Source organism: Molothrus aeneus, chromosome Z, assembly GCF_037042795.1.
Source record: "Molothrus aeneus isolate 106 chromosome Z, BPBGC_Maene_1.0, whole genome shotgun sequence".
NCBI classification, from domain to species: domain Eukaryota; kingdom Metazoa; phylum Chordata; class Aves; order Passeriformes; family Icteridae; genus Molothrus; species Molothrus aeneus.
Genome location: NC_089680.1, coordinates 20690670 through 20717542, shown reverse-complemented (window position 1 = coordinate 20717542; position 26873 = coordinate 20690670). Strand labels below are relative to the sequence as shown.

Sequence of the window (26873 nt, the reverse complement as noted above, 5' to 3'; positions counted from 1 at the left end):
TAAAACAAAAAATGAAAACAAAAAAACAAATAGTACACTAATTCAACTTTTTAGTAAAAGCTGATAATTTGGTCTGTTAAACTTTATTGCATGTTGCTGTAGTGCATGAAAATAAATAGTTGAATTTATATATTGAGAAACTAATGCAGACTAATAAAACATTTGCTTTCATGCAGTCAGATCTCATGACTCTCATATTGATTTCAACACTGCCAGGATTTCACTCTGAAAGGAAAGAACCTCTAATGTAAACACAGCTGAGCATAAAACATAACTCCTTAGACAAACTGTTAATAAGATGCTATTTTCTTCTCAACATTCTATACAGACTTCTCTTAACAAGACCTTAAGAAAAGGCAATGGGAACTACCTAGTATAGTTATATCTGGTATATGGTCCACCTCAAAAAGTTTAGCTTCATGTAACTCCAGAACTACTTGTTGGCAAGTACTTGTGTCTTCTTCACTAGACTAAACAAGCTCAGGTCTTCACAGGACATTGGCTCTGGGCCCTTCATGCTTTTCCCAGCAGATTAGGTGACCATGAAATTATATTTATAACTTCCCTTTGCAAATTATTTCAAAGGGAAATCGAAGCAAACTGTATTAAGGACAGTAAACTGACATTTTGATATGTTGTCATTTATATCTGTTGTCTGCAGATGTTTTGTAGGAATTGAAAAATGGCCTAGAGATTTTCAAGTAAATTTTATCTGCCTGTAAAAAGAAATGCAATTTGCCACTAGAGATTAAAATGCAATAATGGTTTCATTAATTTACTATTATTGACTGATTAAGAAAAAATTTGAAGTGATTGATTTTTGACTTCTCAATCTCTGCTTAGCATTCTGCTGTCTTTTGTCTCTCTGTTTATCCAATTACTAAGGGCAATTCAACTTTTATGGTTGTCACAGCAGATAAAAACAATTTTTATGCCAGAATAAATTTCTCCAATACTGGAAGAATTTATTATCCTCTAAAATTTGTCTTAAACTGGTTTTCTGTTTCTAATGATAGCTCACTCCTTTCAATGCTTACTCTTTTCCTTTATTGATTATATGTGCCATAATATTTTTTATCAGTTTAATTAATCACAAGATCATATGGTTGAATGGGTTTCTGAAAAAAACCTTTCTTTAACAGGATGCACTATTTCTTGTGTAAAAGATAGTTTCATGTTACAGTATTTTCCCTGATAGTAGGGATATGATTACAAGGAGTATGGAAAGTGACTAGCACTGGAGATCTGACCTTCTGTCAGATGCAACATGAAGAAAGCTTTGCCAAACCAAGCATTACAGTATGGCTCTTCAAAACCAAACCAAACAAACAAACAAACAAAACCCCTAAAAAACCCAAAACCACAACAAACAAAAACCCAAAAAACAGCAACAATGGGGAGCAGGCAATATTTACTAGTTTGTCCAAGTACTTAATCCCCTTTTATGAGCAGCTCTATCTCACCAAATTGTTTCCAGAAAAATCTTATTTCAGCTCCAACAAAAAATGCTGCAGATAGAAACTTGAATAAGTTATGTACAGAAACATGCAGCTGGATGTGGCTCAAGGCTTTCTCAGTAGCTGACAGCCATCGTCAGCAGTGAAGCCAACCTTCAACAGCAATCTCTGTTCAACAGCAGCAACAGCTCATCATGACCTCTCTGGCTTGGCACATGGAAAATTAGCAGCAGGATTACTGTTTTCACCATCCTCAAAGATCTGCTGGCCTGGGTAACTTCCCTGATCAGCTTTTGTCTGCTGTCAATCCCAAATTACATAAAAACATATTGATATCACCAGCTGTTCCTCTATTTTTGTTGTAAGGATATACAGATGCCAGTGTAAAATTCTCCATCTTCCATACAACCTGACGAAGTTGTCAGTCCAAGGTAAAAATATCACTATGAAACTGAGTAAGAAATACAGCAGACACACTCCAATAGTGAATTTGTTAACTATAAACAAGTTACATAATCTTGGACAAAGTTATCCTAATATTTAAATAAATATCAAGAAAAAACACTGTACTTACTAATAAACTACATGACTGTCCAATTTTATGACTAGAAATATGTTTCTATGAAAGAAAAATAAAATGGAATGTCTTTCTGTCATGTATTTCTTACATAAAAGATTTTATACTGGAAAGTTTTTGTACAACCATTAAACATTAATAAAAATACAAGCAGAAGTATAAACCATGTTTCCCCACATTTTTATCCAAATGCAAACCTACTCTTCCTTAAATTTTAATGGATTAAAAAGGAGTATACTTCATTCCAATTTTATTTTTATAGGTACACTTTCAATTTTCCTATTAAAATGATGGATTTCTCATTTGGATGTCTCTTTTTTATCTGTTGCTCTGGAAAAATGCAATTACTCCTACAATTAGAGAAATAACAAAATTGAAGTAATTTATAAGCACTCAACTGTGAGATCCTGAAGAATACCTGCAAGAGTGCTAAAACAGCATCTAAAAGCTGTATCAGCTAGTACCCAGTGAAGGGAAAGCAGCATTTTCCAGCTAACAAGCAGTGCTTTGACAGAAAATACTTAGTAAAATATTAATCTGAAACAACAGAGAAGCACTAGTGGAGTTTCACCCATTACTGTCTTTATGACTATCTAGAGTGGCATCTAGTGGGTGTACTGTAACTCACACACTGAACAAAAAACATAGTAATTACTTTTCTCTTTAAAAAATGTTAGCAATTCAAGCAGTGTCTATTAGAAAAATTAGGATTTCACATATTCTGAGGAACTACATTTTCTTGGAATGCAGTGAGTGACAAGGTGGCAAGGAGGTAAACAAACACGCATTTTTCAGTAAACTACTTGTTCTGTGTGTGCAACTTCTGTATGCTGGCAAAAATGCTTATATGAATCAGAGGGCATTCAGAGATGATAATGGTAGAAAATGAGATACTGACGCACGAAAGCTTCAGAAAAAGCAGAGGTTAGTATTTCTGAAGGTTACTGTCACTGTCATGGACTCTATTATTTTGGTTGACAAAAACTTTCATTCTGGATGGTTTTTATGTACAACTCTGTATTAACTCGGAATGTCTCTATTACCCAACTAAGACCCCCAGCAATTATTTTCTGTATAGAAGTAGTAGAAGCTGTATAGAAAGACCTACAGCCTATTTCTTGGCTAAATATTTAAGGAAGCTGCTTTGCAAAAACCTGGGAAACAGTAGAGGAAATGAGGAAGTGGGAGGTAAGTGCAGAGTCCTTCACTATGTAAAAAAGTAAATACAGTATCAAAATTGGAAGTGCTTTGCATTTTTGCCATCAGTATGAAGTATAATCTTGTAACTCTACTGTGTAACTAGTCATCTTAGTAAAAACTGCAATGGTTGTATAAATGTTTTGATGAGTAACACAAATGCAGTCAGAGGCCATTTCAAATAGAGCTCAGGAATAATTCCTTTATTTTGTTCACTGTCTTCAATGTTTCTGTAAACTAGACTGAAAAAACAGCTTCTGGTAGAGGACTGGGAAGAAGTCTCTGTAGATAAGAATTGTATTTTTAAATCACCTGGAAGAAGAACTCTCAATTCTCCAATTGTTGCAAACTGAATTTGCAACACTGCACTTGAAAGTACATGGCAATTTTATGTACCCAGCAGAGACACAGATGAAGCAAGTGACAGTTGAAATCCATTAAATCAACATGTTCAACAACCATCAAAAACCAAACATACTGTCCAAAGCAAAAATGGTCTATAAAGTACTCATAAAACATACTTCAAGTATTGCTGTCAAGTATTTTTTAAAAGCAAAAATGGCTCTTAAATTATTTTTCATGATAAAACATTAATGCCAAAATTGTCTATTTTTATAATACCTACATATATTTGAGAAAAATGAGTAAAAACATTTTAAAATCAAATTGTCCCTGAAAAAAAAAGAAAAAAAAAAAAGCAGTCATATCTTTGCCAGTAGCACCATTTACAAGCAACATTTCTGGCAGCCTCTGTATGCCGGTTCATGATCATCCAACCTCCCAACTTCCATTATGAACCACCCACTTCAACAAAAGAGAGAGAGGCTCTGACTTTTCCTAATGAAAATATTTCCCAGTACTGATAGTTTACATTCAAAAGGTTCTTTATCCACAAGCCAAAAATAAATATGAGTTTGTGTGGACAGGTATGAAGAGATACAATACATCCAGCAATGAGGTAGTTAATGTGCTATTTTCTCCAGTTTCCAAATAAACAATCAATTCTGGAGATTTGATTTCCCATGGGAAAAAAATAATTAAATAAGTAAGTATGAGGATTTTAGTTCTAACTGGGAGTTTGTATTATCCCTCTGCCACACGTTCAATTGTTCTGGATTGTTGGCTGTTGATGAAAAAACCAGCCAAATGAAGCATTACATTTATTTATGATGTAGAAAGACTGAAGTCGTCTGATCTCAGAATTGTTTTCTTTCAGCCGTCACGCTAAGCCATGTATGACTGACCTGAGAATAAGTAACACAATGCTGGAAGAGAAGTGGAAGCTTGCTCAGATTTGAACAGCATGAGAGTTCTGATGAAAAAATGAAATATGTTGTTCAGATAATTGCTTCTTTGAAGAGTAAACATACTCTGAACTGTGCAGCCTCATGCTATTTCTTATTTTTGCACACCTCAGAACAAAGTGTGACTGGAACATGGTAGCAATTTGTCACCTGTTAATGTACTATACAAATTAATGCTACACAAGTTCCCTCTAGGCTCAGCTGTTTTGCAGATGTACTTTTGTTCAGATTTAAAATTTAAGCTGTAAGCCCTATGTTTCATGTCAATATTTTAATAAAAATTTAATAAATTTCAATAAATTAGATTTTAACTGCAATATTTTTTAACAAACCAAGCAATATTGATCCTTTCTCTGTGGGGCAATTTACAAACAACAAATTTTTCCATCAAAAGAACAGAGCCTTTATTCAGTTACCTGGAGCATAAAAACATTGCAGAAAACCACTCTACAAAGTTCGTTCCATTTCAATTTGTAGTTGTGGCTGAGATACTGAAGCCCTAATTTTTGTAATATCCTGTTCTGCCTTCATCTGATAAAAATGCAAGACAGTTCTTCAGTGTAAATTAAGTACTGTGAAGGTAACTACATTAATGCAGATATCCACTGTCAAATAAAGTAGCGTTCTTCAGGGGTATTAAAGAAAAACTTATGACATGACTACAAAGATGCTCACCAAGGAAACAAAGAAAAAACTGCTCCTTTCACGTGTCATATAAATTTTTTTATAAAATCGAAGAAGAAATTACATTGGAGTGGATCTGTACATGGAAGTCATCAGGTACAACTCCTTGCTCCCAGCAGGAAAAAATTTGTCATCATATAATTTTACTCATGGCTGTGTTCAGACAAGCTTTTAACATCTCTCTTCAGGATGGAGATCCTACTTCTCTAAACAAACAATTCTGCTTTCAGACTTCATGATACAGGAACAACAAATCAGAAACAGTTTTACTGATGGCCACTGTATTTACAGACTATTAATAATAGTCACTTTAATAATCCCCTGTTGGTAATGTTTTGGACAAAACATTTTTAAGAGAAACCTTCTTCCTGGAATATTTAGCTCCATGAAAGACTCAATCAGATGGTCCCTTCATATTCCAGAGATACAGATGTTCTAATTTGTCTGAGACCCCCTGAACTCCTGAAAGATAATTGCAATGGCTATTGGAAATGTTGCTCAAGCCACCTCCAGACCTACTGGTTCTGTTCACACCTCAAATTACAAAATTTCCAATTTTCACTTAGCCTATTAATTAATTAATTAATTAATCTGAACTGAGGAAATTATATTCTGTCTTTTCTGGTTTTGATCTGAGAACCCTATAAAAATGTACACATAACCACCACAGAGCTATACAAACTATATGAAATCTTATATACCTTGAGACTTTTAGTGCGCTAATAAATATCTACAAGCCTTCAATAAACATTGTTCTCTATTTTGCTGTTTCTAAGTACTTAATTAGATGTGCAAAGATAATGAACTCACTTTTTTATAGAATTTCATTTTACAGATATACTGTTATGTCTCTAGTTCTTCCATAACTGCAAGTGGTTACCGTTGTTTTATGAAGCTGGAATTCATTTTTCTGATTATTGCACTGAGACACTGAGATTTGATATGTTGAAAGAAGCTATCTCTAACAAATATTCAAATGCAGCATATCCTGGAAATCTAAAAAAAATCCCACTTTATTTAAACAAATAAGTTGACTTTAAACTTAAGAAAAAGTTCTAAACTGTGCCATTTGATAAAACGGCCAATTTCTCCAAATTTGCTGGCATAATTCAGAGCTACAATGTGACCCACAAGACATAAAAGATCATAAATCCATTTAACAGAGAGATGATTCCTTAATTTTTTATCTCACCATAAATCCTCTTGGAGTTTTCTGAAAAACTGAAAAGGTCTAACATCTAATAATTTAATTTATAACATGCTGTCCTTTGTCACATCACATCAGACTGACAAAATATTTACTTAATTTACAGTACTATTAATGTAATTAGTACATTATGTCCTCTGGTTCAAATTGTCTTAATTTTCAGCTATGAATCTAGACAGACTCTCTATTTTATTAAGGGCAGAATTTGGAACAGTTAGCTATCTCTCCTTTGTGTTTGTTAGAAATATTTCATGACTGTACATCAACTGAAATTTTTGCAGGATGTGTTAAAATATACCATCCTTACTGACTCTTCCTGTTTTGTATTTACATACCAAAATCAAGTTATCTACAATCTAGAAACAGACTTAAAAGAGATGCCATTGGGTCTGAGTATCACCTGTTAGAGAAATCATAGCTAAAATACAGGTGGACAGCCAGGTGTGCTTATCTTCAGGACTGAAGCTCACAACTCCTCAGGTATTTGTCACGGGAGTGCAATGTCATGGGTGTGTCATTTAGAAGTCATCCTGCACCTCTCTGGATAACAGGGAGTCTGAACTCTTGTCTTATTTTCTATGTATGTCCACTTATACAAGAGTTACATTCCTCAGAACTTTTAAATCTAAACTCGTTCAAGAGCATGAAAATAGAAACAGTTTCCAGCACTACCTCACATATATCCAGTAAGAGACAATAACAAAGACTGTCAACTAAGTGTAACCTCATCTGATTTATAATCCAAATGTATTTCTCTTGAATAAGGTAAACAAGGAAACAAACAGATTTACAACTGACCATCCATCAGGCATTACATTTTCAAATAAAAATCAAGTCTTTATTTCCTAATGAGGAAGGTCATATAACCACCAACACCTCCTTCACCCCCCCCCACAAATAGAAAATAGTACTTTTTAAAGATTTCTATTTACTCATTAAAATTATATTAATGAAAAGCTGTATTAACTAAAAAGGATGACATAAATTATTAAACACTACACTTTTCTCTGTAAAAATGTACTACAGGAAATGAGACTTCAGGCAATATGCAATGGACTAATTAGAAAAAGAAAGTAGGCCACCTTACAAAAATCATAGTTTAATCAGGCCCTGAAAGCAATGAAAAGGAAATAGCAGAACACTGTAAATTGTCAAGTCAGATATTTTAATTTCAGTATGAGCCATATAGACCAAAGAATGATTAGATTCCATTCTAGTATTGCAGTGATGGCATACATATTAAGAAAGTAGAACATTCACACACACTCCCTCCACTTCGGTGCTAAAATTTCAATACTGCTCCACAATTTAAAGCTAAGAGTAAAAAGTATCTCTTGGCTGGCTACCAAAGTCTTCAAGTTAAACCACTGTCTTCCCTACTGAGCTTATCACACCTCAGTGAAGAACAAAAATAGCTTTGTGGGTTGAATTTCCTAATTCAAGGTGTCAACAAACATTTAAAGCCATATTTCTACCACACACACATTCAGATAAACTATGCTTTGCTTTGTGTGGAATAAATAAACTCATTCTTCCATTAATTCTGGGACTGCAATGTTTAGAGATGCAGAGGAGAGAAAAAGAAGGGAAGAAGGCAGTGTCCTGGCATACCAAGAAAATCTAGACAGACAGGTGATAAGTTTGCTGAAAGCCAAAACTTGAGCTGCCCAGATTGGTGCTCAGCTCTAAGACTGTCTATATCCTTTCCAGAGTTAAAGTAACACAGGCCCAAGTGTGCTGGAAAGCCTTCTAGGCTATATATGTGTAATTTGAAAACAAAAACTGGTTTGAATTAAAGGCATGAATATATCTTAAACTACAAGTCAAAAAGGTTCAGAAGTTTTCCTCTGTTGTTAAAAACATAAATAGTTCAGTAGTGAGGTGTAAAAACCTCGTCTGCAAGAAAGTTTTGACTTCCATGAAGCTTATTTTGGATAGTTAGAATACTGTTTGAAAAGTATCATAACTAATTTTACTTTATGCAATTTCCAATGAATTCTGCTTTGCTTTGTATAATTAAAATGCTTGGTATTTGTGTGTTGACTTTGTGGCTACAAAAGAATAATGCAAACAGAAGAAGATATAACCAGACACTTCCAGTTTGACTTGAAACAAACCAAGTCTGACAGATTTCTCTTTTTTAACTACATGTGTCTAGCTTCCAAATTATAGGAGATGAAGCTGGTGCAGACTACATCATAATTTCTGGAAATTCAGCTTTGAATGACACAGATAATTATACACTTAATGTAAAAACAGTTTTGTTTTATGAAAACACTACCAATGTAAAAATTTCCAGAGCTCCAAGGCATTTAAAACAAATAATCCTAAAGAAAGCTCAATATACAAAATGCGATTGTCCAGGGACACCTGTTTTACTTTATGTCAACCACTGTTTTAAACATTGCAACTTGTATCCAGCCATGAAGAAGATATTGTCTCCTTTTTTCATCTAACTTTTTAAAATATGTGCTGAAAGATTTTCACAGAACAGTGCTAATTACTAAAATTCATAAAAGTTCAATGAGTAACTTTCAAAAGCCCTCAGGATAGAAAAAATACCTTCAACATAAAAAATCATCCTTAGTCTTCATTCAAAACTGCATTCAAAATAACGGATAGCGTGCTTTGAACCATCAGCACACCCATTTGCTTACTTCTCTTGTTTTTTTGAAACAAAAATACAATATACACCTTAGGCTTTAAGTCAAAGGAACGGAGTTTGCTACCCTGGGGCTGTTCCTTAGGAATTGATAAATTTTGTCTTCATTTACACCACCTATTATTGTGCCTCTGCTCATAATAGTAACTGAACAAACATTTCTCTGTGTTCAACTGTATTCCTCTTCAACACAAAATAGGGACTTCTTTGAATCCTTCATGGAGCAGATCCACTTAGCCCTACTTGAAGATTGAACACTTCCTCCCCTTTGATACCTGAAGTGCTTCTCCTTTGGGTGCCATTTGTGCATGATTGCTTCTAGATGCATTTAGAAAACACCTCGGACTGGACTAGTAAAACTATTTTTTTTTGAACTCATGGGTTTTGCTGACAGTTGCTTACCTCATTATCTGACTCCACAAGCACTTGATCATATTCACTAAGAGCTACTAGGAACATGATAGATGTGACATTTTCAAAGCAATGTATCCATTTTCTTCTTTCTGATCGTTGGCCTCCTACATCCACCATTCTGCAAAATTAACAACCACATCAACTCCATGAACACCTTAACAGATAAACACCCAACCATAAACACAGCAAAATACAAGAATTTAGTTTAAAACACAGTTTGGTTTGGTCTTCTTAGTGGCTTTTTTTCCAGTGATATTTAATGGAATCTGTTACAAGCATGTTAATCATGTTTGCTTTAAGTCTGATGGGTGTTCTGTATTTGAACTATTGTGAACCTCAAACCCCTCAGAATTATGAGGTATAAAGGTCTCATGAGCAAAGATTTGGCAATGTATGCCCCATGTATTCAGCAACAAACACAAAAGAGATGGTGGACCACCTTTTTCTCCCACCCATAACAGAATCAAAATCCACAACTGCCCCATTTTAAGCAGACAAATAGAAAACAATACTTATCTACTAAAGGCTTTGACAGCCAAAATCAAAACTCATGTTTGCTTGCAGTGTGATCCCATTTCATCCCATGTCTCAGTGTAAACACAGGTGTCTAACTCGTAATTACAATTCCTTAGTTATTTTTAAACAACTGTACTTGCACTAAAGTAGGGTGGTATCTCTCTAAAAATCAACTAACAAATGGTAACCTTTTATTCCATGATTTACATGAATGACAAGACACATGGTTGGATTTTCAGATTATTACGCATAGTGAAACTTTGATATATATTACTGAAAAGATTAATTGCAGATTTTTTATCAGAAAAAACTACTCTCAAAAATAACAAACCTAATTGGCTTTGATCCCTTTGACATCTTTAACATGAGCTCCTGAATACACGTGGACAATTACATGAAAATAAACTCACTAAGCTCCAATTTTAAAACCAGAATAATTGCTTTCTATGTAGTTTAAATGAATATCCTTACTTGACATTGCTAATGTAAAAGGAAACAAAAGAAGCAAAGCAAGTGGGTGCTAAAACTTTTTTCCTACCTGAAAATGACACTTTGTAAGTCGAATGGATATTCAATGATCCCTGTTGTTGGGACTCGAACTCTGAGCACATCCTGCTGGGTTGGCAGATAGGTGGAATCTGCTATGCGGTCCAAGTCATTAAGATAGCTATAAACAGGGAGAAACAACAGGAATGCTAGACAGTGACACGATCATCCCACTGAGGAAAAGAGAAAGGAAAACTTGGGAAGGAAGTGGGGTGTGGGGTAAGGAGAAGTGCAACAGGGGAAAAAAAAGCATTATTGGCAGAAAAGAGGGGATAAAATATTAAAAGGTACTCCATCACCACTTACAAGCTAATTCTACAAGAAAGTTAGCAAAATTATTATGTTTTTTTGTTAATCTCATATAACTTTGCTTGGCTTTCACATGTAAATTCACCAAAGTTGTCAATTACATCATTCTAGGAAATTCAGAGGCATAGTATTGTACAAAGTGTGAAAAACATAAAATTGCTTTGAATCTGTAACATATTTCTTGATATTCGATTTGTATGAATATCAACTCCATAAGATTGAATGAACCTTCCAAAAAACAATGGACTGCTATAGAATAGATAGTGGTCTATAGGAGTCTGGTGTAACTGACTGGTAATAGATCATTACCAGTTATAAAATGACAGGAAGATAAAGAGCACTGTTTCGAGACTAAATTAAAAATTGAAAAGACCAACCACTGACAATTAAAACACTCCCCAGATCTTGTTACCAGAAGGCAGCACAAACTAATTAGTGGGATCTCTGGCACCTGAACTCCTGCATTCACACTGAAACTTCTGATTAGGTTGGTAAGTCTGCAGTACTTGAAACACACTCCAGCTGGCTAACAAATAACCCAAAATTGTACAAAATTGCTTGTAAATGTTCAGTAACTATAACACAGACCTATTCCACTTATTGGTTAAAGATGAGTTTCAACCATAAAGCACTAATGTACTGAATGTTTTAATTAGCTGTCATGAAAAACATCCTCCAAAAAAGGAAGGTACCCATGTGTGTGTCCAGGAACTAGACATCTAATGAAGTCAGTGCACCATGAAGCTTATGCCCTCCCCATGGTGGACATGTGGCAGAAGGACTGCTGCAGGAAACCAAGTTCTTTGACATTTGGCTAGTTCACAGCAGAACAGTAACCCTACAGTTAGTCACTAAGAAGATAAACTAATGTAGGGATCCTCTCATTCATTCTAGGCGATGAGAGCAATGTTTTTGTAATTTGTTAAATGATGATGAAGTGTCACCAACTTCTGAACATGTTCTTTTCCTTGTAGTAACTAGTGAAGACACTATTTTTAAACCCACACAAGAAATAATCCAACTTCTTCTAGAGGTTCTGGATTGCTTTTTAATAAAATAGTGAGAAGTTATCCTGAACAATGACAGAAACAAACAAGTTTAATTTCTACCTTACAGTAAAAATACAGAAGAATTTGTTAGCTTTGGGAAGAGCCAAATTATTATTGGCTCAATTATAAAATTATCAAATTTCCTTCATTATGTTTCATTAATGCAGTATCAATTCAATAGTCAATACCAATGTGAGAAAGATGTATTGAACACTATCTCAGTTAATCCAGAAGGTACTAGTCTGAAAATATTTTCTGAGAATGCTAATTGGCTTCTGGCAATGAGAAAAGGGCTTGAGAGTCTGAGCACTGGATCTGCCATCAGGGTTTTTTAACACAAAAAGCAGCAGGAACAAGCTCACCACCAATTTGTTGGCAAAAAAGGAAAAAAAAAAAGTGAATGAAATCCAAAACTATTGCCATAAGAAAGTGACAGACTCTGAATTAGATTCTTATTCCCTCCCACCCACAGAATAATTAGTTTCATTTTGTGATGAAATATTGAAGGGAGATAAAGAAGCATTGCCAGTCATTACATGCTACAGTGGTATTCATAAGAACAAGAGAATTTTAACTGAATAAATTGGCAGGTGGCCCATTTACACAATTGTCTTGTTGTATTCCTTTGGCAAGCAGTCTCCAAGGTGAGCCTGGTTACTGCATCTTTGCACAGTGGACAAGTTACTATCTGGTAATGCACATCTGGCTCATTTTAGAAAGGTAAATTGTTACATCTCATTTGTGTTTCTAGAAATCAATAAACAAGCAGATGAGTTTTTTTGGGGATTTTTTGTCCTAAGTTTCACAAACACTAACTTATCCTTAAAAATACTTACCTTTTCCTTCTCCTCATTCTTTATGCTCAAGTTCTGCTCACTCAGTAACCAAACACAGGCCATTTCCTCTTTCACCTGTAGCCCCCTACAGAGTCTACACAGTCCACAGAAGAGTCCTTATGCATCCTTATAGAGTCTTACTTAATATCCTGGATTGCTTCACTTAACAGAATAAAGAGTGTTGGGCTCTCTAAGAACTGTCCTGAATTATACATTCAAACCCAGAATCAAGGAATTAGTGTCAAAACCAGTAGGAGTATCTCACAGGAAAAAAAAATCAAAACATAAGGGTGCACCAAAACCCTAAAAGAAGAAAATATTTTTTACAATCATAATTAGAATATACAGGCTAACAAAAGCCATTTAGAAAACATCCTGCTTTTTTTGTTGTTTTCCAGTTTTTCTGTTTGATTTTTTAGTAGTTGTTGTTTGTTTGTTCTGGTTTTGTTTGAGTTTTGTCGGGTTTTTTTGGAGTTTCTTTACATTTTGTTTTAACAGACTCTTTTAACTTCTGCTGAAAAATTACTTGTGCTGAAATTCAGATTTAAATTAAGTTTTGCACTGTTGTTCTGAAGCAAAGGAACTGGTATTTTCTGTTACTGACAGTTCTGCAGACAATTACACTTCCTGTTACCCCATGGAGATATGTAACTTGGTGTTCTGCTATCAACTTCAGGGGGAATAAACATGAAAATCTGAAAATCAAACTGAAAGCTCTGCCAGCAGCAGCAACACAAAGTTGCCTTCAAGATATTCTAAATTCACTAAAAATGTGGCATGTCTCTTTTAAAATTTACATAACCTCTAAAATAAACTAAGAATTTTAAAAAAACATCTATTTTCTTTAAGTAAGAACATCTATCATTGGGATTGACAGCAGGGTCTTTCCGTTCCATTTTATTCACTGTTTTATAACATTGTCTGAAGACTTTTGATATGACAGAAATAAAATGTCTCTTTTCAGTCAGGTGCAATCTTCCTAGAATACCAAGGAGAGCAAATCAACACACATAACCTCAATACATTATCATAACTTGTGTATTAATTGCAAAACACTACATCTCTACATCCACAGTACTACACAGAGAAAACCTAAGGCACTTTCTCCTTATGAAGCACAAAAATGGATTTTTGCATTTCATTAGATGGGGTGGGGTGACAGTCTGATTATTCTGAACAACTGGTTGTTGAGCTGAGTCACTATTTCAAAATGCTGAGAGAAATATGTAAGTGAATGCAGCTGACTACATAAAAAGAGAAGACAACTAGACTACAAATAATATTTAAAGACATACCAGCAGCACACACATTTTCCACATACTACTATTCTAACTGTTCCTGTAACATTGAGATTTTATTATTTGGCTTAACATGGTTTATTTACTGTCACAATAAAGACTTTCACTTTTAAATCTTCTTTGTACCAAAAGAATTGGATATTTGACATTTTTTTTACCTTCATGAAAGCTGGGGCTTAAAGAAAGAAATTCCCTGATCACCAGGGAGGGGCAGCATTGCACACATAAGCTTTAAACATTCTACAGCTTATCAAACTAATGATTTATTTGTTTTTTAATTACTTTATGAGGCAGCAACTTTAAATTAAAACATCAAGAGTGCTAGCTAATGCCAATTGTCTTCTGCTTTCAACTCTGTTGGCTCCAGACCACCCTAGCTGCTCCTCTGCCCATCCCCAGCTGCCAGTTCTTTAACTTGTGCAATAGCTTGATAACACATCTCTGTCAATGTTATTTGGAACAGTGAAGAAACACTACTGAAATTGTTCTGATTATGGTTTATTTGATGGATATGTCCTAGGATGTCTAAGTCCATAAACTCCAGCAGGAAAGCAGGGTGGATTTACTTTCTTCATTGACTTATCTGCAACCAGAAGAAAACTTGTGAAGCCATAGCTATGTGAACTGCATTGAGTTTTTTAATGCAGATGGATGAGGAGTAAATGAAAATTTGATGGGCTTTTGTATGTATCTGCTTACTAATAAATTGATTCACTGTGGTTCTAAAGCACTTAGCTAATGCAGCCCTAAAGTACTGACAACTATACTGCCCTCCTGAGGAAACAAATCTACATACAAACAAGAAATTTAAACAAATAAGAGAAATGCACAGCGTGTTTTAGGGTAGATGCTCAATTCAAAATGGATTAACACATACTGCAATACACAGTCTTACCAATGCACTTAACTCTCCAATGTATACTTCAACTGACTTTACATGCACTCTTGCAAACAAACCACAAGACTTGATATAGATCTTAAATCTTAATAAAAGGACAGTAGCCAATAATTGCACAGACCAAGTATTTTTTCAGTTTATTACCTTCAAACTTTTAAGTCATAATAACAATATGGTTGTTGGAAACATTCTGGAAGCCATCCTGAGGTCTAGTTCAACACTGAGTAACCACCAGCATTACCACAGGAAATTCAGTTGTACAGGTAGTAGCAACTGTGCAAGACATTTAGGTCTCAGCTACATGGTACTCAGAGTTCATTTTCACCACCTACTGAGAAATCTTGTTTTGATTAGTCACACTGTAGCTATACGGCCTCTCACCCAAACAGCACCTACTCAGCTAGGCATTATAGAAAGGAGATAAAATGAGAAAATACATTGTTCTGAGTAAATTTACAATACAGACCAAGTTTCTAAAGTTAATTATATCCATAATTAGTTTTAATAAACATGAATTTTAGTGGTGCTGAGGTAATTGTCCAGGGGATTGCTATAGTGACAGGCAGAAGGTGCATTACCGAGGTGATGAGTATGTAATGAGCTGCTGGCAGTGGACCTCCCTTGACGGCAGGACAAGCTGCCAGCATCTAGCAACATGCCCGTGATCTGCACGCTGACCAGAAGCAGAGGAAGACTTTTGTTTCCCAGTCAGCACCAAGAGCTAAGTAATTATTTTTAATGCACTCTACATCACCTATGACAAGGTCCAAGCCTGCAGCCAGCTTCAGGGAAGCTGCCAAGCTATGGACGTGCTAACAATGCTGTTGAAAGAAAGCACATGTCAAAGGTACTGTGGGTCCACATTTCCAGATAAACAGCAGGAATAGGATTATGGGAATACACTGACTCTGTACTTTCCTACATGTATTTCCCATATGGAAATCAGGCAAGGAAGTGAGACTCCTAAGCTTAATAAGCAGACCACAATTGTTTTAACCAGTAAAGTTCTTTAATAAATTCAGTACGACTCCCGCCACCATGAACAGGCAGCTCAATACTGAGCCTTACTTTCCTAGGGCTACACCACCTAATGAAGACAGACCATCAAAACTTACTTGAATTTACTTTCAGAAATCAAGATCTTGGAGCACCTTCAACATGGGGCAGACACTTCAAAGAAACACCCTCCTCTAGCTATGAGCTACTACTTACCAGCATCTTTGAGGTCAGATTTTTCCAAGTAATCAGGTGATAAAGAAGCATTTTCTAAGGAATTTATAGGATGAATTTCTGTAACATTAAACTTTGTTCTAGTTCTATGCTAGTGTATAGCCTAATTGATCACATGCAGGCAGTAAGGCATGGGCAGACAAAGGCAGAAAGGATACAGTCCTCAATCCATCTCTAACATAATTTCCCTATCTGAGGTTAAAAATGAGACTAGTCTGCTCATCAGTACTGTCTAATAACTTTTCCTAAACTCAAGAGGCAAAACTGATGTAGCAAGGTGCTGAATTAACACTCACTGGCATACTATCAAACCCTGGGCTTAGGAGTCTGAGAGACACTTTGAGCACAGAAGTCTCTGGAGAGCAGAATGCATCTGAAACACACTGCTGAGGAAAAAGGATCTGACTGGCACCATATCAGAAACATTATGTCATAAACCCCTAAATAAAACCAAACATTGAGATAGAAGTAATTACTGACACTGATAGAAAGGTCAGTATAAAACCAGTAAAGATGATTTGTTATCATCCAACCAGCCAACACATGTCTATGGGGAGAACGAGAGTACAGGGAACAGTTTGTTGGTTATTTCAGTATAACCACAGTTATAAGAGCAAGCCTTACCAGCAACATTTCACATGCAAATGTTTTCTCATTGCATTCAATGACAAGAGAGATTTTGGTATGATAGTAACCATAAACATTTACATCTTTTCAACCCCAAAGTTCAGAGGTTTAATGCAAAAAACCATTTTTTTCCTTAAGATTAAGATAGTTCATGGGTATGACCCTCTTGAAACACTCTATTTCATACACAGATAATAGCAGTGCAAGAGAAAATAGAAACCTAACCGAAGTCTATGATAAAGGATAATTTGGCAAGATACTAAATAAGATTTGATATATCTCTGTCCTTTGGAGCCTGCCTGTTTCTGGAGTGGGATGGAGCTATTCTCCATACTATTGTTGGGGTTTGGTGTGGTGTTGGGGTGGGGTTGGATTTTTTTAGTTTGTTCTGCAAAACTTTGAGCCAGTTGAAGAGGCCACTCTCCTAAAACCCCTAGCACTAATTTGGACCATGTGCTGAAAAACAAAAGCCTTTCTTTTTTTGCTTCTTAGAGAAAACATACAACTGGCTTGACTTTCAACAACAGATATGCAAAATGCTAAAGCTGCTGTAGCAGGATTTTTCCTGCCTCACAGAGCTGCCAGAATAATTGACACAAGTGTTCTCTATGCTGAGAGGCAGCAGTCCAGTAAATGGAATTGATTTTCAGCATACAAAACTAAATGTAAACAAGTACTGGCTGTGTTCTCAGAACTTCTGTAGAGGTTTGCATTTCTAAGACTCTACACCATTGATAAAAAGTTGAAGTAAATTGCCTGTTTCCAGAACTATCTTATCTTAATCTATGGTTTGAAGTGAGGTAGGAAGACATCGGCACAGCATTTTTTTAATCCATATTCCACCTAAGCCCTACCTAGCTGTCTTCCTCAATTTCCTACCTCACTAAAAGCCAACCTTAGCAAAGGCTAAAAAGATAAGTCACCAAATAAACAAATACTCATGCAAATTTTTCTTTTTATGAACTGTGGTGTAAAAATTATACAGTCATTAAGAACATGTTTGGTGCTGCATCAAAAAAATATCCTGAAATAAATACATACTGTATACTGCTTTACACGGTCCCCCTTTCCTTTTTGAATTTCCCAAGTTGTGTTGTATAACCTGCAGTTTTTGTATGGGAAGCAGTACCTTGGTATGCACATCCCATCTTTCTTCAGACATTGCTTTTTTTTTTTGGGATTATATCTAAAGCATAAGAAAGGATTATCATAGTTCTGCTGCTTGATATTTGAATTCAAGACTTTCATTTTTATTTGCTGTTTCTACTTTACTCTAAACTGTACGTTAGGCTGTGTAAACTCTAAATAAAGAAAAGCAGAATCTACAATTCTACAACACAAATTGCCCTCAAGTATAGCTTTAGGACCTTCAGGTATATTTTTACAAATGAAAGTAAGCAAGAACTAATAAGCAGTTTATTAAATAATAATGTACTTATGCATCTTTTAAATTACCACTATATGACTATATGGTTTTGTCACTACAATCTAATGACTGCTACACAAATATCCCAGACAGTTGTTCAGAACTTGCTATCAGTTCAACTTCATAGCAGGTCCCAATTTCAGACATTATTACTACTTCTGAAAGACCCGTCATGCTCTAAGACTGCCCTACACCTTTATGAAATAAAAAAATGATTGCTAAAGGCAATGCCAAGAAATGGACTAAACTGCGTTAGTAAAAACTTAAGATTCACGTGCTGATCTTGCCCCCCTGTGTACCCCCAAGCACGTTGTATTTAACAGAGGCTTATTCCACTGAAATTTACCTGTTTCAGAAAAGTAACACAGAAGGAAGACGATAGTTTTAGACGATAGATATAAATGAATTTTTTAGCCAAAATTTTGAAAATACTTCAAACTCAAATGGAATACTGTCATAGAAAAATTACTAGATAACCAAAGCCTTACACCTCCTGCAACAATTTTTACAAAAGGTGTACTTTACTGAGCAGACATCACTAGGTTTCATATCTTTCTTTCTGGTTAAAATCACTGATATGTGGTAAATGACCTCAGATTCACACCCTTGAGCTCTTATATTACACAGTAAAGTATGGGAATCTGCATTTCTATACTAACTGTCCAACTACCTGAGCTCACAGTATTTGCAAAGCTGTGCAGCTGCAGGAACCGGAGCTGTTAAAGGTGACAGCAAATGCAGAAACAAAAGCCTGAAAGATTATACATGCATGAGAATGCAATGGCATGCATGACTAAAGAAGCAGTACATTATATAATAACAAAATGTGCTATAGATATCCACTGGCACAGCTAACACACTAATGGGAAAATTATACTTAATTATCTGAAGTGTTAGAAAACATAGCCATGGAAGGGAAACTAAACAGACATTCTCAGTGCTTGTAGCAACTAGGAAGTCGTTAGTTGGAGGTACACAGCAGCCAAATACTTCAATTTCATGTGGCTAGAAAAAGATGAAATTGAAAATCTGAGCAAAGCAAGGCTCTGGGACACTTTCTAGGTCTTAACTCTTCCTACATTTTGTTAATGAATGGTAAGCCTTTAGTGTCATACTGGAGAAAAATGGTGAAGAATTTTCAAAAATTCCAATTGCAACCCAAATTCTCTAACACAGAAGACTATTGGCTCTCCTTTCCTTAGGCTTTGAAAAGGTATGATACAATCAAACTGTTGAATGGTAACCTTTTTACATTTGGATTAAGGTCTAGGCAGCTGGTACAGTATAATCTGAATTATCTCATCTTATCTCAGACAGCTACTACAAAGGCAATTCTCCATGTTAGTTTATATCTGTCTCACACTGTGAGGCAGCATCTTAAACAGAAGTAATTTGATGGTAATTAAGTGGCTAAGTCACCTGGTAATGCACATGGAAAGCAAATAACCTCTATACCTCAGGTGCTCTTGACTTTACTACAGAGAAGTCTAAAAGTTGATTTTAAAACAATATGAACATCCAAGCTTTGGAGCATCCAATGGTCAGGAAAGAGAACAGAATGAATTTGTTAAGCCTTCAAGAAGTTCAAATCGACTCCCATGATGCAGGAAATTTTCTTTCTTAGACACTACCCCCACCTCTTCTAGGAAACATACACTGTATGTACTCTTCCAGAGTACAAGCAGTGGGTACAAAAACATCAAAAATGAAGCTAACAATGACAAAGAATGACAAAACAGGTCAAAAGATGGCAGAAAGTGAAAGTAGTATGATATACAGGACATAACAGAAACCTGAAACGTAATTTAGAAACAGTAAAATAACAGGAAAAAGACTATGGGGAATAATTTAGATTGCAAAAGACCTCAAACATCATTAAGTCCAACACTTATCAATCACCACCTCGTCACTTAGACTATAGCACTAAGTACAACATCCAATTACTTCTTGAACAACTCTAGGATGGTGACTCCACCACTTCCTGAGCAGTCTGTTTCAATGCTTAACAACTCTTTCCAAGACCAAATTATTCTTGATGCTCAGAAAAATGAACCTCAGCTGGTGCAACTTGAGGCTATGTCCTCTAGTCCTATCTCTTGTTACCTGGAAAAGTATCTGACCCCCTGCTGGTTACCTCCTTCTTTCAAGGCATTTGTAGAGGGTGGTAAGTTCACATCTGAGCCCCCTTTACTCCAGGCTAAAGACCCCCAGGTCCTTCAGCTGCTCCTCACAGGACTTGTGCTACAGACTCTTCACCAGTTCTCTGGACATGCTCCAGTCCCTCAATGTCTGTCCTGCACTAAGGGGGCCAGAATTGGGCACAGGATTTGAGGTCTGGCCTCAGCAGTACTGACTGCAGAGGGACAAACCCTTCCACAGTCCTTCTGATACAAGAAATAAGATGTGGTCCTGATGACCACACTATTTACGATTCAAGCCAGGATGCCATTGGCCTTCTCAGCCAGAAGATGGCTCATCTTATCTGCTGTCAAGCAGCACCCTGAGGTCATCTTCTGCTGGGCAGCATTCCAGCTACTCTGCCCCTGCCTGTATCACTGCCTTGGCCTGCTGTGACCCAAGGGCAGCACTCAGCACTTAACCTTGTTGAAGACTGATGGCAGAAAAGAGCAATATAGGCAGCAGACTGAAAATACTATTACTACTACTACTGCTACTACTACTACAAAAACCAGTGGAAAACTACTGAGAAGATGAGAGGCATGTGAAAGGGATGAATGAAGAACACATTTGACACTGACACATACATTTACCAGATATAGGCACATATGCCAACATGAGAGCGGGTGGACAACAAACCATTCTGGTTTATACATCAAGTCAGAAGACAATAAGCACCAAGTGCTTTTTTCTGTCTTACTGCCTTGTGAATCCCAGTAGTAGCTTTAAAGCAATTTGTTTCCTTGCTTTGTGACATTTATAATGCTAATAAATTTGTTTGGGTGTTTTACTGGTAAACACACATACTGTATTTTTGAAAAACCATTTCTTTTGTGTCTGCTGATTTTTTATAGTGGACCTCCATACCCGGAAAAAATTCTACTTGCAAGCATAAATATACATAGAGGCTTTTCTAAATACTCATATACAGTGATTAACAAGTCTAATTTAAAAGATTTTGCAGAAATCCATAGTATGAACTATAATAAAGTCACCAAATCTGCAAAAACTTATGGTAGACTGCTAAACATGCTGAGCTTAAGAAATAACCAATCAACTAGTACATGTACCTTTTGCAAGACAATGTACTAGGAGCTTTTTTTTAATAGCTACTTAATGATTATTCCCTACTGTTTTTAATGCTACTCAAGAGATCCACTATGATGCCAATTTATTAAAAGTAGATCAAAACTATGGTATTCAGCACAATCTGATCTGAAGTAGCATCAGATCATTATTTCCTACTTAGGAGAGTAATTCTATTTCTAGCCTCTAAGGTAGAGCACACAAAATACATACAGTTATTTCAACTTTAAAACCAGTATCTCATCTGTTGTGGAAACAAAGTTAGGACCTACATATAAAAGAAATTCAAAATATGAGATGCTTCACCTTCTAGTTAACCCTGCCACTCCTTTCAGTACAGAAACAACCTGAAAATATATTGTTAGTAACGTGTCTCTAAAATTTTCTTATCATTGTTTATGCATCCTGAATTTTTTCTCTTTATGCAATATTATATTTGTTTCCTTACCACCTAAAACCAAAACACAGTATGGTATGTTTGGGGACAGTGAGAATCTGAACAATACAAGAGAGATGCCATTGTGCTTTGCACCACTCTCCACCAAAATGTATGTGCAAAATTGATGGGTTGGGAAGGTAACCAGGACAGAAAACTGCACAGGACAACAGAAACCCTATGCACAGGGCAAAGGGAAGTCATGGTGTGGTGATAACATTGCAACGGATATGAGGAGACTTACGTCACGCATCCATCGTCTTCAGCTGCCTAAATTCTATCAGCAAGATCCTAGTAAGTTCATCTTGACTAATTCCCTTATTAAGTGCAGTACTAGATAGGGATGCTTAGACTACTGTGCAGATAAATGTCATTCCACACCTGTCATGTCTAATGTCCTGCTACAATGAGCTTAATGGAAGTTTCATTGTGCTTTCCTAAGTGAGAGGCTTCCATTCACATACACATGCCAAATGGAGACTGGAATTATGTCACTGGAATAATTTTTTTTCATAGCTAATACAGAAATCAATGTAGAACCTGTGGCAGTTTTTGCCACGGCTTTAACAACAAACCATGCTGTGTTCTGTAGCACAGGTCAACATCAAAAGGGCATCATCTGTTTCTTTGACAGCAGATGAGACATTTCACCTGAACTGTATGCCACATCACTAAAAAATAACTAAGATTCATGGAGTAAACCTTCTGGCAGATTCCAGTGACAAATTTCACATGTTTTTTTAATCAGATCCCAGTCCCAACAAAGGGGTAATATTTCAGATATTTTTTAGTCACATATGCATTTTTATTATTGTTGCTCTAGAACAAACAACTTAACTTGAAGTGCTTTCCTGATTTCTTTCTGGCAGCCATGTTCTTTAAAGTTTAGAATTTGTTTCCATAATAGAAAGACAGTTCAGTATAAAACAAATCTCTTTGTTTAGTACTGTTTACCTCACCACTAAGACTGCAAATGCCAGAGAAGAAAACCAGAAAATCTGGAAAATAGAAGTTGTTGGATATTTCAATTTTTATGAATTGTATGGAGGTCTACTTTGGCTGTACTCCCCAGTATTCACAACTGTCACACTACATGAAATTATTTTTGCTTATCTTGCATTTGTGATTATATGTTGGAAGAGAGTAAGTTGAACAGGCTTAACAAAAATCACCCCCCAATTTAATAATCCCTAGTTTGAATGTTAATTTAAGACTTTGTATGATCACAGACTATCATTTTGTAAAATAAGCACAGATATAATCCTAAAATAGATGTATACCACTCCTTAATTCAATTTATATTCAGCTATGCTTGTGCTGCATATACATATGAACATGTACACAGACATATAGTACAACAAGCTAAAAAGCAAAAATTACTTTGTTAGAAACAGAAAATTATATATAGATGTTCATTGCTACCATGTACTTACTATTTAGTTGAATCTGATAATTGATACTCCCGTCGTCTATCGTAACACTCCTGAATTCCAGGATCATTCCATAAGCTTCTTATTGCATCTACATATGGGTTCTCAAAACTTGACACCTTCTCTACATCAACTTCTCGAACTAATAGTGCATGAACCTAATTCAAAACAAACAAAACAGTAAAAATGTACCTCATTTTCTATGTTTGCAGTCAGCTCATATACAATGAACAAGATTTATAATTCTTCACATTGCTTATATCATCAACACGTATTTAAATTTGAAAAATCAAGTATCATGAAGATGATTGTGAAGATGCAAAAAGGAGGTAACTTTTAAGCTAACATCACAGGGAGTGAAGTTGCTCTCGGGAAAATTGCATCTTAGACTTCTTTCTTTTGGGACACCAGCAATTATTACCATAACATTGAAACAAAGGAAAAAATAAAAATAACAGAGAAAACAGAAGGATTCTGTAAGTACCACCAAATTCAAACTGGTCATTAAGATCTGGCTACTGATAGTGCAACTCAGTTGTTTCACAACCAAAATCTAGATGCTGTAGGTGACTGTTCAGTTCAATATACTTTTGACAACAGCAGACATTTTCCATGGCCTTCTGGGAATATAAGAATTTCCCCTTTATTTACCAGAAATCTTGTAAACACTTAATCAATTATTTTTGGAAAATCATGTCTTATACATTTAGGATCTTCTTCATGGGTTTCTACAAGTATTTAAAGCAAGATTCCAGAATACGGAAACTGGAATTTTGTAATCATGACATCTCCACTTGAGAAGATCTCAGTCTTCTACTTATTATCTTTATTATCATCTCTTATTTTTATAGTAATGGGAAAGTAATGGAAAATAATTTCCATTTTCCCAATGCAAAATAATTTCCAAGCTACTAGGAGATACCTGATCCTACAGATTCTACTTCAAAAGAGCTGAGAAAGTTCTAGTAACTCAGCACTATTACTAAGAAATGTGTTCATATTTTCTCTGTTCTTTGGTTTGTAGGACTACGTTAATGGTGGTTAGACTGGTTAGACCAGTGAGTTGGCATTTCACTACTGTGAAGCACTTTTTTCCTTTGGCTACTTGTGTGCATTTAAATTAAACTGGATTTTACCAAAATGCTATATATATTTTCCTGAACTACCACAGTGGTTATGACAACAATAGCAGTTAGCTGAATAAACTGAGTAAATAAAAATGTTTAATGCCAAAAATGTATTTCACTTTTCCAGCTATAGGAGGAACTAATTCAGTCATCTTTCTTTGGTTTGTCTTTTTTTTAAATCAGTGTAAGTCTTCAGAATATCCAGTGTAAAACTCCCGGTTGCAGAAGTTCAGGCCATTCCCTCAGGTGCTGTCACTGTCACCACAGAGAAGAGCTCAGAGCCTGCCCCTCCTCTTCCCCTCGCGAGGAAATTGTAACTGCAGTGAGGTCTCCCCTCAGTCTCCTGTTCTCCAGGCTGAGCAGACCAAGCAACTACAGGCACTCCTCACACGGCTCCCCTCAGGGCCCTTCACCATCCTCATGGCCCTCCTTTGGACACTCCCTAACAGTTTAGTATTTGTGTATTCCGGCACTCAAAACCACACATTAGACTCAAGGGAAGGCCATTCAAAGGATAGTGCAGAGCAGTGCAGAACAGGATAATCACCACACTCTAAAATCCCAGCTACAGAATGACAATGGCACAGCAACTTTGGATGATCCCAACACTTTCTGGTAAATTGAACTTAAATGCAACTATGGATGTCTACTGTAACACTTAAAGACTGAGAATGCTGCAGCTGTCAGACAGTCAGTACGTGCTATATGGTAATTTACATATAAGGCTGCCAAACCCTCACAAAACCTGTTAGAGCAGCATCTTCCTCACCATGGCCCCACTTGCAACATGAAGATATAAACAACAATGAAGGCACAAAGGGAGAAATAAGGGTATATAACAGCTTCTTTGTTTCCTCATAGTAAAAGGATGACATCTCAGTTGGGTGAACTGAAATCCATCAGAATTTCTAAGTAACATAGACAGAGCCTGTGTAAATCAGCCTGTGACATGGATCTATGGTCACCTTAGGAATGCCATTACAGAGCTACTCAAATGTTTAAAATACTAGACAAACAGGCAAATGAAAACAGTGTATACAACTTGCACTCTAAGTATTACACACTTCTCATGACTTCCCATAATTAAATCATATTTTAATGACCCTATGACCAAATTTGTTATTTGCAAAACATCCCCAAGAATTAAGGTATGGAATAAGCAGATGTAAACTGTGCAGGTAAATAGTTCCATGAAGGAAGTAAACTCTTCCATGAAGGCAGGAAATTGTACGCCATTTCTGTGGAACAACTCAAAAATCTTACATCTGCAAAAATTACTAACATAATTGTAGTATTGTGGGGCATTTTTTCACCTCCATGGAAATCTTAATTACCAAAGTATTTCCAATGTTTTGTCTGTGTCTGATATATAAGGCAATTTACCAGGGACATAATACCATTTCAGATATACTGGCACTTCAGAGACTTGAGGCTTGATGTAAAATACAGATATAACTCTGGTTTTCAAAAGCAAAATTAAATTGAAACATATTCTAATACTTGAAATTATTTTACTACCTTTAATGAAAAACATTACAGTAATTTCTAGTCATCTTTTTTTCCCTGTGCTGCTGGAATATGGAAAAAAACCATCTGAAACAAAAAATAGCTGTTATTTGAAGAGAGGGGGAACATCTCACTTCCTCTCTCTGCTACACAAGACTTAAACCGCCACAGAGATAATGCACTAATCTCCTCAACTGCAGTGATGACAGAGGCAAAAGAGAAATTTTACCTTCAGATTTTAAATATTAGTTGTCCTTTTATATTTTTCACTGTCTCTAGTTGTTCAACCTATAAACTAAAATATGAAGATTTAATAAACAAAAATTAGAGGCTCTTTTATCCTCTCTTTTAAAAGTTTCATACCTCTAACTCTCCAGACCTCTAGCTCTCCAGATCCCTCAAGACATTTGCCTACTTTCTTTCTTAGAAGGTGAGATCATTAAGCATTACAACTTTTAAATGCTACAACTTTGCTTGTTAATGACTACATAGGGTGTTACGCTCTTCAAATACTGGCATAGCTACAGAGCTAAGCTGGAAGATGACATCAGTGCAAAACTGAACAGCAGGTTGCAAAAACCTATCACAAAAAAAATCATAACTAATATTTACATTTGTGTGTGTGGCATGTTACATTTGCAACGGATTATAAATTAGGCACTTTCATACCTCCTGCTACTAAATGTAGCACCTTACATGAAATTTTCACACACTCGTCCTAAAGTTTTGCAGCTAGTGAATACTTTCCTGATGTGTGCTGTAAAAAATGTGTCATTTTTGCTGTTGAGGATCCTAGAAAAAGAAACAGCTTTATTCTATGGAAACACTTTTGCTTTGTAGAGCTGGGGAAATTCTACAGCTGACTTTCTGAAA

At 35.8% G+C, this 26873-nt stretch overlaps 1 protein-coding gene across 1 annotated transcript in view; it reads right to left on the bottom strand.

The window, feature by feature from the left end:
- LOC136569309 (guanine nucleotide-binding protein G(q) subunit alpha) overlaps positions 1-26873 on the bottom strand; it is a 118283-nt gene that overhangs the window by 17148 nt on the left and 74262 nt on the right. The window contains exons 3-5 of the mRNA XM_066569693.1: positions 23371-23525; positions 10557-10685; positions 9491-9620 (exon numbers count right to left, since the gene is read on the bottom strand). Of these exons, the coding sequence (XP_066425790.1) occupies positions 9491-9620; positions 10557-10685; positions 23371-23525 (414 nt within the window). The remainder of the gene's footprint in view (positions 1-9490; positions 9621-10556; positions 10686-23370; positions 23526-26873) is intronic.